The sequence below is a fragment of the Mugil cephalus genome, chromosome 9 (assembly GCF_022458985.1).
Source record: "Mugil cephalus isolate CIBA_MC_2020 chromosome 9, CIBA_Mcephalus_1.1, whole genome shotgun sequence".
In the NCBI taxonomy this organism is placed as follows: Eukaryota; Metazoa; Chordata; class Actinopteri; order Mugiliformes; family Mugilidae; genus Mugil; species Mugil cephalus.
The window spans coordinates 26120645-26134760 of NC_061778.1; the positions used below are offsets into that span (position 1 = coordinate 26120645).

The 14116-nt window shown below is 40.8% G+C and overlaps 2 protein-coding genes across 3 annotated transcripts; both read left to right on the forward strand.

Annotated features, from left to right (window-relative positions):
* Nucleotides 1-597: 597 nt before the first annotated feature.
* Nucleotides 598-1840, forward strand: rnf7 (ring finger protein 7). Its single transcript, XM_047595100.1, has 3 exons — nt 598-813; nt 946-993; nt 1400-1840. The coding sequence occupies exons 1-3, from the start codon at nt 648-650 to the stop codon at nt 1516-1518; spliced, it is 333 nt and encodes a 110-aa protein (XP_047451056.1). The 5' UTR covers nt 598-647; the 3' UTR covers nt 1519-1840.
* Nucleotides 1841-1976: 136 nt separating this feature from the next.
* On the forward strand, nt 1977-11859 carry grk7b (G protein-coupled receptor kinase 7b). Of its 2 annotated transcripts, none has more exons than XM_047595098.1 (4): nt 1977-5188; nt 5567-6004; nt 8410-8681; nt 10097-11859. In XM_047595098.1, the coding sequence occupies exons 1-4, from the start codon at nt 4577-4579 to the stop codon at nt 10407-10409; spliced, it is 1635 nt and encodes a 544-aa protein (XP_047451054.1). In that variant the 5' UTR covers nt 1977-4576; the 3' UTR covers nt 10410-11859. The 2 variants fall into 2 exon arrangements, with proteins under 2 accessions (XP_047451054.1, XP_047451055.1); XM_047595099.1 differs by having other exon boundaries at nt 5567-5752.
* Nucleotides 11860-14116: the final 2257 nt, after the last annotated feature.

Genomic DNA, 14116 nt, shown 5'->3' on the forward strand with positions numbered 1-14116 from the left:
TGTGTGCATAAACACTACTTCCCGAAGGAGAAACACTGATTAAAAACCTGAACATGATATTGTCTTTGTAAGATACTAACCAGCATCTTACAAAGTAACACAGGGTTATTTCATGTTTACTTTTCTATCTCTGGTGCGCACCGTCCTTTAAACTGTATGCTGCTGCAACCATGCAAATTTCACTACTGTTGGCTCCTCAGATAACTGGAAGACTTTCATGGACTATATTAGAACTAGGCTTTTCTTAAAGGCACCACAGATGAAATGGACCCAGACAACTATGCATCCTCATGGCCAATCATAATGCACTAATATTTCCCTTTTTCATTTTTTTCTTGTACTGCCCGCTTATGTTGAGCTGTTTAGCTAGAAATTTAAGACCGAAAGATAGTATTTCTTTATATTGATTTTGTTTTCGTATGTCCGAGCCCTGTGCTCTGTTTGACAATGATATCTGTGTTTCATTCAAACAGTTTTTTGTTTTTGTTTTGTGTCTACCAGATACCTCTGTGAATCTTGTTAAACAGCTCCCTCTTCTGTCGCCATGGAGACAAGACGCTTGTAGCATTAACGCCACTGAAGCTGTTCCGTCCATTTTGTTAACTTAGCTAGCCGGCTAACGTTATCTTATTGACCGTGTAGCAGAGATGGATGACGGTGACGAGCCGGGTCTAGTCCTCTCGCACAACACTTCTTCGGGCTCCAAGTCGAGCGGGGACAAGATGTTTTCCCTGAAGAAGTGGAACGCTGTAGCTATGTGGAGCTGGGACGTTGAATGCGACACTTGTGCTATTTGTCGGGTACAAGTCATGGGTGAGTAAGAGAACCTGTCCGTATTAGACAGGTAGCTTAGCGCTAGCTCCGGCTAATGCAGCTAATGTTGCCAATAATACTCGGAAGTCCCGGCGATTTTGACGATTTTAACGAGTTCTTTTTGATTTGCAGACGCTTGCCTTCGTTGCCAGGCGGAGAATAAACAAGAGGACTGTGTTGGTAAGACCGTGTCAGCAGTCATTAACATGTTTATTAGCAGGTTAATCCAACAAGCTAGCATTAGCTAGGTAGTCGGGAGACATGACAGAAACCCATCGAGCTAGATAAAAACAGAGGAATTCATGCTTTTTTACAATTTCGTGATGAGTCTAATGAAAGGCATCCACGTGATTATGACATTTATTTATTTTTTACTTTTAAATTAGCAATTGCAAAGCAGTTATACTTATAACTAAACCACGGCGATTAATTCAACTGGAAAAGCACACATATTATAATAATTACAACTTTATTTGAGGGACGACATTCGTATCATACATTTACTGGTTTCATCTTCTCAGTAATGTCTACCAGGCAAATACCCATTCATTATCTCTCTCGCTGTGTTGGTGATTTTGTCTTTCAGTCGTATGGGGAGAGTGCAACCACTCCTTCCATAACTGCTGCATGTCCCTGTGGGTGAAGCAGAACAATCGCTGTCCCCTGTGCCAACAGGACTGGGTGGTGCAAAGAATCGGCAAATAAGCTCCACATTCGCTGGACTATTCGCCTACAGGTGGTGACAGACTTGACAGTGATCATTGCAACGCCCTGTGTACAGTCCCCCAACATCGACATCTACTTAAGATGCATGTTCCTGTCACCCTGGTATCAAAGGAGGCCGATGGACTAAAGTTAAGCTGCACATAGGGACTGCTCATTAATATGACTGAAGGGATGGTGGGTCGTGAAGCTACGGATGAAATGACTTGCAGTGTTTGTTGGTTTTACATTATTGTTGGTCGTCTTGTCCGGCACATATTGAATATGTGACTATCTTTTAAAAAATAAAAGTTTGTGAATAGCTGTAAAGTGAAATTTATTTAAATGTATACTAGGTGAAAATGTGGGAAAGTGCACTTCTGTAGTTTTCCAACCAAGATAGACGGGTTTCAAACACATACTTACTCATGGAAACCATAAAACATCCAAAAAGTATTTAAATCTGGCACTGAGTTTTTTCCAAAACTAAAACTTGTTATCCTGTCCCATATACCGTTGTTGGTTTTTAATTAGACTTCTGTAACTAATTATTTTTCAGTCAAGTATTAATTTTATGGTGTAATATAACAATCTTAACATGTCATAAAATCAGCGATTGTGTTTTAGCCATCTTGCAGAGAGGTCAGCAGATGTGATCCTCTCCTGAATATCATCCCTGAAGCTGACTGACTGTAAACACCAGAACTTCTTAAGCATGGCAGTGACTAGCATGAACTCACCATACTGCCATAATTACTTTGGCTGCCAGCTGGCATGCTGGCATGCTGGCATGCTAACCACTTTTCCTCAGGCACCTGTTATTCCTATGGTGGTGCTGGCCTTGTTCCACTTTCAAGCTTAACCTCCTTGTTGTTTGTAGCTGGTTCAGAACACTCGTTATATAGAGGATTTTAACCAACTAAAGTACATTGAACACGTGCATCCAAATTCATAAACAATCAAATGGGATATGATTTAGATTTGTAGTGTCACAACATAAATTAACATGAGTCGCATCCACTCACTGACTAGACTGATTGACTTAGACGTGAGCTAATCACTTCGATGGGTGCTGCTTTGACCTTCTAACGTGCAAGTGAACAATCTGTAGTGCTCCCCAGCAAATTCCACATCAGTGAGAGGTTGTAATGTATTAATATTGTGTAATTTTCATCATCAATCTGTTATTTGTTCTGTGAAACCTTCAGACTTAATTTGTTATTATTTCAACATACAGTGTATCTTTATGGAAAAACAAAGTCCATTTACATTAATACTTTTATAAAGCTTATAATATTGCAGTGTTGCCATGTGAATGAGGTGATATAATGGCCTTCATGGTAAACTTGCCCGAATATGCAATGTATTTTAAACTTTGTTCTCTAAGGAGGGTTCTGCAGAACCTTGTCAGGCTGCCAGGAGGGATATCTAAAACATTATTTATAGGTGGAAGTGGCAGTATAAGTTATTTTAAAATCAGAAGAAATGTTGTCAATATAAAGTGTGTTTAATGTCAGATTAGATTAGACAGATACTTTATTTATCCAGAGGGGTATATACATAACCATCTTTTCATACCAGCTAGAACACATTCTAGATTTCATATATTAGCAAGAAGGGGACTTTGATTTGAAGACTGTATTTGAATAGCTCATTTGCTAGTTTTAACCAATTACGTTCTTCATTCAAACTTCAGACTTTTACAGACAATTTTGGAATTTTGTGAGGACTCAACATCATTTCCTCATATTCCCCCACCTGTTGGAATAGATAGCATATTTCGTGCTGACCCACTGTTTAATAGGCAAGTGTCTTATTTCGATGACCTTGTGCTACCAACCAATGAGTCATTTATGGAGAAAATTCAAGCCAAGTGGAACACAAACTGCAGACCACTTTTTCTGACTGATTCTGGGTTGAAGCCCAGGATACTGAGAATTCATCCTCCTTTTGTGCTAGACTGACTCTCATTCCGTTCAAAGTACTCCACAGAATTCATTATAGCAAGGCTAGATTATCCTGAATTTAACCAGATAGGGTTCATGATAAATGTAATGGATGTTCAGTTTCACCCTGTGATTTGACACTCGTTTTGGTCGTGTCCTACATATCATGACTTTAGAATTTATTCTTTAAGGTAAACTCTGACATGTTGCAGGGTCCAACTTTCACCTTCCCACTATAAAGCCATCTTTGGTAGATAACCAGAGACAAATGTCAAGATAAAAGTCCAAATTAATACAATATCCTTTACTTCCATTATCACACAGACCACACAATGCTGTGTCCTTTCTGAAGTTGGAGAAAATAAAAAAAAAATCTATTAGATGCTCCTTGGATCATTTCTACTTAAACTTAACCATTTTCTGACAGCTGCCTCCCAATGAAATGATCTAAGAAAAGTTAATATCCTCTAATTTTCCTGTGGGAACTGTGCCCCTGCTATGGGATGTACATGTAACCTTTTTGCACATTAGTCCCTAGTTAATATATGAAATGTTACCCAGTGGCTTGCTTGTATATGTGATTTATCTATCTATATTATTATTATTACAGTAGTAGTATTACCGTCATATTTATTTATGTAATTTCTATCATTCCCTTTATTGATGGACTTTTTGAAAAAAAAAATGACTCATGAAGAAGATCAGTCACACCCATAATTAAACCATTAAATTGGGACACTTAGTTGCACACTGCTCATGTTAAACACACATGGCTTCTTTGTCTCTTAACAAGTTATAATCGGCCATAACTCATTAAGAATGGGATCTACCACCACCTCATCCCAATTACTGTACACAGGAACTTAGCTTCTAAAAATAGACCAGGCCAAAGCCTCTTAAGTTCAAACCTCATAAGTTGCTTTCCCTGTGTGCCGTCTACGAATAAATGTGCAAAGACACTTAGCTACCCACAAATCCCTGAGGACAGTGAGGTCTCTAAAGCTCAAAAAGGCGTGGTACTAGAGCACCGCGCAGGTGCTTGAGGTGCTCAGTTGTATCTGGAACCTACAGATGGCTGAATTCTAGTGTTTTTACTATATTAGCCGCCTGTCGGTATGCCACAGGACATGGTGGACCTGTTGGGACTGGACAACTTGGTGGCCAACACAGCCTACCTAAAGGCTCAGCAGATAGATCACAATGACCTCAAAAAGCAGAGACTCTCACTGACGCTGCCAAGCATAAAGAACACTTCTGCTCTGCAGGAGTCAGTGGGGAAGGAGTACGAGTCACTTTGTGAGAAGCAGCCCATTGGAAAGAAGTTGTTCCAGCAGTTTCTCCTGACCTCCAATCCACAGTATGTAGCTGCTGCTGAGTTCCTGGAGGAGGTGAAGATCTGGAGCTTTGCTGACGGGGACACCAAAGAAAAGGCCAGGCAGAGCATCCTTGCTAAGTTCTGTCAGCCGGAGTCAAAAAGCTTCCTCTCCTACCTCACAGGGGTGGAAGCTGAAATGTGCAAGACTTTGTCAGATAAGAACTTTGATGAAGTGACAGTTAACCAGATCGGAGTAGCCACGATGGACTTCCTGAAGGGAAAACCTTTCTCGGAGTACATGCAAAGTCCCTTTTTCAACAGGTTTCTGCAGTGGAAGGAGTACGAGAAGCAGAAGATCACTGACAAATACTTCTATGAGTTCAGGATTTTGGGAAGAGGTGGCTTTGGTGAGGTAGGTGCCAAAAGTCTGAACATCTGAATTAACAATCTACTAAACTAACTAACTACGAAATCTCAGATTTCCTGATGGATATTTAAAGTTGTTATTTGTGTGTTTTGAAAGAAGAAATATCGCTCTTTCAGCATTTAAGGATTTTTTTTCTACAGTCTTTAATTACTCTACACCTAAAGCAAAATTTTGCTTTTGCATCAGTAGCTTAACAAGTCACCCAACAACTTTGATCATACATGTGCTGTAGGAGTTATTTATATCCTCTAAGTGTTAACTGGGTCACTGTCAAAAGTAGTAGAGACATTAGAATGACAGACAACAAACTAAAGGACAAACAACTGGTTGTTAATTCGATGGTAATGTTGCTGTGTCTGGCAGGTGTGTGCGGTGCAGGTGAAACACACAGGCCAGATGTACGCCTGCAAGAAGCTTGATAAGAGACATCTGAAGAAGAAAGCCAGCGAGCGACTGGCCCTGCTCGAGAAGCAGATCCTGGAAAAGGTCAACAGCCTCTTCATCGTAAATCTGGCCTACGCCTACGACAACAGGACCCACCTGTGTCTGGTAATGGACTTGATGTCTGGAGGAGACCTCAAGTTTCATATCTATGAGTTAGGGGAGAGGGGTATCCGAATGGAGCGTGTTATTTACTACACAGCCCAGATAACCACAGGCATCCTCCACCTGCACTCTATGGACATTGTGTACCGTGATATGAAGCCAGAGAACGTTTTGCTAGACGGTAAAGGACAGTGTCGGCTGTCGGATCTCGGACTGGCCGTGGAGCTGCCAAAGTGCGAAATGATCTGCCAGAGGGTTAGTAGTTTGACCTTTACCTAGGCTGACCTACACTGCAACTGTCACGCACAATTCTGTTACAGCTACAAAATATCTGGTTTACTGTCCTCCTTGGCAAATATTTAGTAACAGCCAATATAAAAATATCTCACAACAGGACTGGATAGGTTGTTTCTTTTGATAGAACTGCTGTGTTCAGAGATTCCTTCTTTTAGGATGTGAGATGTTTCACCTATATATGTTATTGCATGGGCATTTTAGCATTTAAACTACATTTTTTCTAGTGCTACGTCCATTATTGTCAATGGTCCTTCCACTGACAGGATGGTTAAAAGATGTAATGTTTTTAGACAGCCTTGAGTTGATTCGATGGCAGTCGGGACTTTAACAGATTTCTCTCTTATGTTTTGTTCCCTTTTGAATGCAATTATGGGTGGATCTCTGAAAGGTTTCTTGCTAGACTGAGTTAATCTGAGTCTGAGACTGAGTTTGAAGGATATGGCAACGTTTTATAATAATTTCTTTGATGTTTTTGGTTTTAGGGGTTAATGTAGTGCAATAACTGGGGGCCGGCTTATAGGTTTGGAGAGCCTTGTCATTTCCAGACGAGACTTACTGCTTTTCAAACTGGCTTTTATCAGGTGATCTTCCTGAATTCCTGTTTCTTTCCCCTGACACATAACACAAGAGAGCATGCATATCCTCATCTAACCTGAACTAATCTCATTAAAAGGTGCCTGGCCTCATTCTTGAAGAAATATATGGACGACTGACCAGAGGCTGTTAGCCACAGCTGGATAATCTTTGCTTTACTCATAGCAGATGTGACTTTCACATGTCTGAAAGAGGCAGAGGGCTCCACTCACTGCCCTGATGAAGTGAGCATGAAGTGATGAAGTGAGCATTATTTGCTGCATGTTCTATTTTTAGGCATTTCGCATTTAGCAGGCGCTAAAACACTCCGATACAGATAAATTCAATAAGATTTGAATGCTGAATTCTTCTTCAAAGAAGATGTTATAGAATTCACTGAAAAAAACTGCATCAAGCTGAAGGAAACACATAGAATCTAGTAATATAGCACATAGCTGATGATCTTATGTGAGTATAAGAGGATTCGTGAGCAGGCTGGTGAATTGTTCATCCAGGTAGGAGTGGACAACTGGAGGAGGCCATGATGACTGGGGCAGATGTAGTTAATGGAGCTCCACAGGTCTGATACACAGCACTCCAGACCAGAGACCCTCACAAGAAAATGGCGGGGGAGGGGAGAGGAAGGGAGAGAGGGAGACACAGAGGTTAGTAATAGAAAATAAGTTATAAGCTAATAGAGGACAGGAGCCAAAGAAGAGAGATTAGAGGACATGTCCTCAGTGCATCTGTTGGCTAAGTCCAGCCGTAACTATAGGCTTTGTCAAAAAGGAAAGTCTTAAGCCTGACCTTAAACGTAGAGACTGTGTCTGCCTCCTGAACCCAATCTGGGAGCTGGTTCCACAGGAGAGGAGCCTGATAGCTGAAGGCTCTACCTCCCATTCTACTTTTAGAAACTCTAGGAACCACAAGTAGACCTGCACTTAGAGATCGTAGTGATCTGTTGGGACAGTATGGTTCTATGAGGTCTTTGACATATGGTGGAGCTAGGCCTTTCAAGGCCTTGTATGTAAAGAGGAGGATTTTAAATTCAATTCTATATCTTAAAGGGAGCCAATGAAGAGACGCTAAAACTGGAGTCAGTCTGTCAGTGCTCTTGCTGCAGCGTTTTGAATCAGTTGGAGGCTTTTTAAAGAGCTATTTGGAGTCAGACAGTAAGGAGTTACAATAATCCAGCCTGGAAGACACAAATGCATGAACTAGTTTTTCCGCATCACTCTGAGAAAGCACGTTCCTAATTTTGATGATATTACGAAGGTGAAAGAAAGCAGTCCTACACAAGGAAAAAATAAATAAATAGAAAAAAGTATTGTTTCAGGATTTCCCAAAATAATAAGGAAACATTTAATATAAATTTATAATAATAATTTTCACAATTTTTATGGCTCCACATTATGTTTGTGGGGTGTTCCTCAATCTGTCCGTCAATTACATTTTTGTGATCTCAGGAACCTTTCTTTAAATTTGCATAAACATGCACCCAAAGATAAACTGATCAAAACTTCTCATACAGGAGATGGAGGACGTCAAAGGTCACTGTAGCCACATAAAAAACATATTTGCTCATATCATCACAAATCACATTCTAATCTTGTGATTATGTTGTAAATCCAAAAGGTCAAAGGTCAACTTTATTGTGGTATCCTGCAAAAATGAGAAAGCTTTACTTCTTTTTCTCAGTCAGTCTGCAATGGCAAAGATGAAACCTGTAAAAAATATTGGAGACGGAGATCAGACGTTGACAGTCTTCTTTCTTTCACTCTGTCCATTAGGCTGGTACGATAGGCTACATGGCTCCTGAGCTCCTCAAGCAGGAGCACTATCGCACGTCTGTGGACTGGTGGGCTCTGGGCTGCAGCATTTACGAGATGGTGGCCGCCCGTCTGCCTTTTAAAGACTTCAGGGAAAAGGTACAGAACGACGAGGTGACCCGTCGCACTCTGGAGGACGAGTGCAAGTTTCAACACAAACGCTTTGACGCTCCCACCAGAGATATTATCAGCCGATTTCTCAAGAGGAAGGTCAGCCAACGCCTGGGGTGCCGGTGAGAATAAAACTGTAAACTTTGTCACATGATGTAGGTGTCAAATATATCACTTATATATCCTGAGTATTAGGAGACCCTTGTGTAACAGGCCCAGGAGTCCAAACTAGTGGTTTTGTCGTATAAATCTAGGGTGTACAAGACACAACTATTAAGCTGCAATTAAAAATAAAAATTAAAAATAACAAAAATGACAACACATTGTAGGTTTGCTACACAACTGATCTTTCTGTTTATGGTGTACAGTAATAGAAAGTTCCATTGTCGAGTTATTTAAATGTAAACCACATATCGGACTGACATGTACAACATACTATATAATATTCTAGTCCAGACGATAATATCCACAGTAACCACAGGTTCGAGATGTTGGAAAAGTGATTTCAGGTGAATACTGATGAAGCCCTTCAACTACAAAGGGTTGTTACATTCATGAGAAAAACAAATTAACATCTTGATGTGCAAGTGCAATGCATTCTGATTTCCTTTTGATCACTTTCAAATCTCTTTATAGAGAAGTCTATTGTTGATTCTGTGAATATTTTCTCAGAGTAGGGGACTATCCTGGGGAGCATTTTCAGCTTGAGACCTTGCAATGAAGTTCTTCCAAAGGAAATGTAGTTGCAAACTTCTCACTATTCAAATTTATGTTAAGACGGATGTTAAACATACAGCCTGGGGGCCAAAGCCGGCCCACCAGAGGGTCCAGTTTAGCCTGTGGGATGAAATTGCAATTGCAATGAAGTTTTTTGCTGCTGTTTCTAATTTTTCCACTGGGAGTCACAGAGTTACATACACAACACAACTCTGAGAGGCAGAACTAAACAGCAGATGGCAGCAATGTGCCAAAATTGCGCTTAATTTCCATTAAGAAATGTGAGGTTGTTCAGGAAACGTTTCTGTAAAAAGATAGTTCATTATATTATATATAACATTCATAATGTACTTGTACTTATTTGCTCTATTTATAGGTTGTTATTCTATTATGCTAGTGGTCCAACCCCCCTATAGATCAAATTGAGCTGAATGGGGGCCCTTGAACTACAATGAGTTTGACACCCATCATTCTACCCTGTCACATACTCACAGTGTAGAACGATGGAAGGTGGTGGAGCTATGTTGTATTTTCTAAGAGGAAAAGTAAGAATGTAAGTAATATTAGGAGCACAAGGGAGGTCAACGTTGGATAATGTATTGAGTTTGTTCTATTCTTGATGCTATTCTATGTCTGTACCTAGTTAAAGATAAGATCTAGTTCTCTTACTGCAACCCTCTTAGGTAAGGTGTTAAGCAACAAAGCTTTCATTAAATTGTATTCTCTCTGACAATTATCTAAAACAGGAAACAGTGTCAAACCATTTAACCCTATTGGCTAATTAAATCATTTCACCTTCTTCTCAATGTGCCTTCTGCAGTTATGACCCCCGAAGCCACGTCTTTTTCAAGAGTATCAACTTCCATCGCCTGGAGGCGGGGCTGTTAGAGCCCCCCTGGGTGCCAAAGCTCAACGTGGTCTATGCCAAAGACACAAACGAGCTGAAGGATATCACCGATGTGAAGGACGTCCAGTTTGATGCCAAGGACGAGAAATTCTTCAGGGAGTTCAGCACGGGTGCAGTCTCCATCCAGTGGCAGAAGGAGATCATTGACAGTGGAGTATTTGACGAGCTGAACGACATCAAACTGAACGGAAATCACTTCAAATCCAGAACGTGTGCCATTTTGTAAGCGTGTTATCATCTAGCAAACATTCAGAGACTGGGTTGTACTACTACAAAATGAACAAATAATCATTCAATAATTCTGTAAGTGCCTGGTTGTAATACTAAAATAAGACCTTTTGTTTCAACAACAGCTAGGTTTTTCCTTTCCCTCAGTGAGGAAGCACCATCCTGGAAGTGTGTGTACAGTATCATGCTGCCAAATATAATTGCACATTTGTCACAAAACAAAACCACAGTATTTACGCCTGGATGGAAACACATGCTGACAATGTGCTGCAAGTGCTGCTTTCTACTTTGCCCTTTATTCCTGGTGAGACAGCAGATCCCAGAGCATTCATAGTTTCCATTACATCACTGCCATTTTGGCAGGCAGTTGTTTACATGTGTTTGTAAACAAGCTGTATAATGGCTGTGTGTGTGTGTGTGTGTGTGTGTGTGTGTGTGCGCGTGTGTCAGTGACCAGCAGCTCTACTATTATTATCATCGGTATTTGCAGCAGTGTTTCCTATAATGACTGAAGTGTCACACCAAATACCATGAAGGCTCTTGTGAGAGGATTATCTCACGCAGCCTCGTGTGAAGCGTCTCAGTAGCAGATGTTCACCGCTAAGTGCCGCCAGACACCCACCGAGAACACCGTGCTCCAACCTCCCGCAGCACTCCTCATCATCCCCATTATCCTGACTGCGCTGCTCCGGTATTTACAAGCACTGGATGACTCGTTCACTCCTTTTTAACAAGGGATGCAGGGAGACAAACTGTTGTTCACATATAGTCTTTTCCTCCGGAAAATAACATACTAACATAGATTTTGTTTGGCACTGCCAATCCCCTGTCTAACCCCCCAAATCACCCTTTGTTTACAAGCATATTTAGTGCACAGCAACAAAAAAACAACAACACAGACTGTTTATATAGCTTTCACACATTGCGGATCCACAGTTTTTCTATTGCTCATAAATCCACGTCCTCTTGTTCTCAACTAAGGGTTAAGGTGCTCTGATTACAGACGCTACTGTGGCTTCTGCTTGAGATATTCTTTTTTGAACATTTCAGGTGTTTTGCCTATATTTGGTAGCAATCAAAGAGATTACATAAAATGAAAAGAGTGGAGGTCTGACATCTACACAGGGATAAGGCTGGACTCAAACCAGGGATTACATATTTTCTGCTTGACATGTTTAAGCTACCGAGATATGCTCCAGCTTCGTAATTCTGATTCAAATGACCAATTTTGCAATTTTAAGAGAAGAAGCACTCTTAAAAGAGCTGCCAAACGGTGCCAATGATCTTTTTTTTTTTTTTTTATTGCACAAGTGTACTTTTATAAAGATTATTTTCTCAAATTTTATGAGACATGTTTTAGCTTGTAAGGATCTTGTAAACTGTTTTTGTGATGTCTTCTTGGAATGTTTGTCGCATTTTTTTTTTTTTTTTTTTTTTTTTTTTTTACCGTACTGAACTTTTTTTCTTTTTTTTTACAAAACAGCTTTGGTATAATAAAGCAATTCCCTTTACTATTGATTTGTGCTAACACACGAGTCAAAGCGATGACATTTGAAGTTAGAGGTTAACACTTCCTGTGTGGTGCAGTTATTTTGATTATCCTCTCATTGCTCATCTCAAGGCAAAGATATCATCGTTCTATCATCCATCCAAAGAGGCAGGAACCTGCCTGCATCTTCAAAACATAAGTGCAGTGCATCGTTATTACAACATCCTCTCAATATTTGGTTGAGAGTGTTTCACCCGTCGCTAAATGTAACCACTCCAAACCCTCAGACGTGTTTGGGTAATGAGGGACACATAAACATGTGCTGTGCTAATTCCTGCGAGGGGGCGACAAAACAGGGCTGAGAAGTGGTTCCATTCACGCTTGACTGTCATGAGATTAGAGGGTGGTTCAGATGGAAATCCAAGACGCAACCTGATCATCAACGACCGCAAAGGCAGAGTGGGGAGTCCACCGTGGACGACGTGACGACAAGACAAACTCGGCAGAAGGTCTCCAGGAACATGTTTTTACCAGGCGCGTACAAGCTGCTGCCAGGGTTTAGTTCCCCACGGCCTGTAATCCTGCAGCATGAACAACTCTGCAACACACACAAGAACACTGCACTCATTATCACACATCTGGACTCATGCACTTCAGATACACACGTGCATGTGCATTAATGCATTGTCACAAGCTTGTGTTAACACTGATTGTGCAGGAAAAGATGCACACTAACCACACAGAACACTTTCTCACACACAGAGACCAGCACACACCACACACATACACACACACAATCTTATTACTTCTGTGGAAGCAGGCGTGGGGTTTTAGAGATCAAAGCAGGACAGGGTGTAATTTGGTATCTGCGTTTGTTACATGCCCATGCTCTGGATTCACATCAAAGGCATGTGCCACACTTCAGTTCTGCCCTGGCATCTTCAGGATGGTATCACACCACTGATATTACCGCTTTTCCCCTCTTTGGCTGTGAGCAGGGTCCACATTTGTGCATACATGAGTGTGTATGTGTGTTTAAAAGTCATAAACAAGTAAATTGCACTAACTGGAGTCTATATGTGCACTTGTGTGTGTGTCTGTATTTAGTATAGGTGAGAAAGTGGTTGAGACAGAGAGGCCATTGTCTGCTGAGGGAAAGTGAGCGCCAGCCATGTGGGAGAGTGAAGTAGGAAGAGGGTTGCTGCTCGCTGTCTCATACTCAAGGCTAAATGAGAGCTTTATTTTTTAGGTTTAACATCTATTTTTGCAAGGGCTGAATTATTTTCTCTTGAAATTATTCACGCCGTTTCTTAAAAAAAAAAAAAAAAAATGATTACCACATCTGAACCTATAGAGCCTCATTGTACTGAGCCACCAGGGTGATCCCACCACCAATGTTTCATTTTTGGTCTGCGTTCAGTTTTCTAAGCTTCATTGCTGGAATTCTTAACATTTCCACAAATAAGTGAATTCCTGCACGGCGGTCCAACAGAAACACAGCGTGTGTGTGCATGATGTTCTTCCCCACTGAGGCCCAATGGGTAGTTTCCATGGCGCTCAGACCTCAGACCCACCTCCACTGCCAGGGGCTGGACAACGTCATGGACAGATCCCTGTCACACACGCATGCACACACACACACACAGTAGGAAGCAGTCCCGCACTCATAACTCTCGTCATATCTCTGCAACATGTTAAATCCCTTTACAGCAAAAATCATCTGTCAGTGTCATTTAATCTGCCAGCTGGTCCAAACAATAGCACAACATTTTCCGAACTCATGCCTTGAACCATGACAGCACGACATGAGAATTATATAGTTGCACAGACTGATTGCAGTGGAAATTATATTACATTATATGTATATTTATTAATGTATTACTGTTACTAGGTCGAAGAAAATATCCCAAGTTGGATTTCTTTGTCATACATTTTGCAGAGAATGAACAACTCTCCCATGGGCCCTGGGGTCTCAGAGGCTTAAGGTTTACTCCATATTAGTGCGTTGTACAGCAAATTGATTTATTGGAGGATTGCTGGGGAATAGCAATGATTTGTTACAGCCCAGGTGTTTTACAAATGCCTAATTCATACAGTACACATTCCTAATTAAAGTTAGACGATCTAATAGGTCTCAATTAGAAGTCAATATGGATTTTGGTCTCTGTTTCAGCCATTTATTCAGTAGTTTTACTGAACTCTCTCACTTATTTATA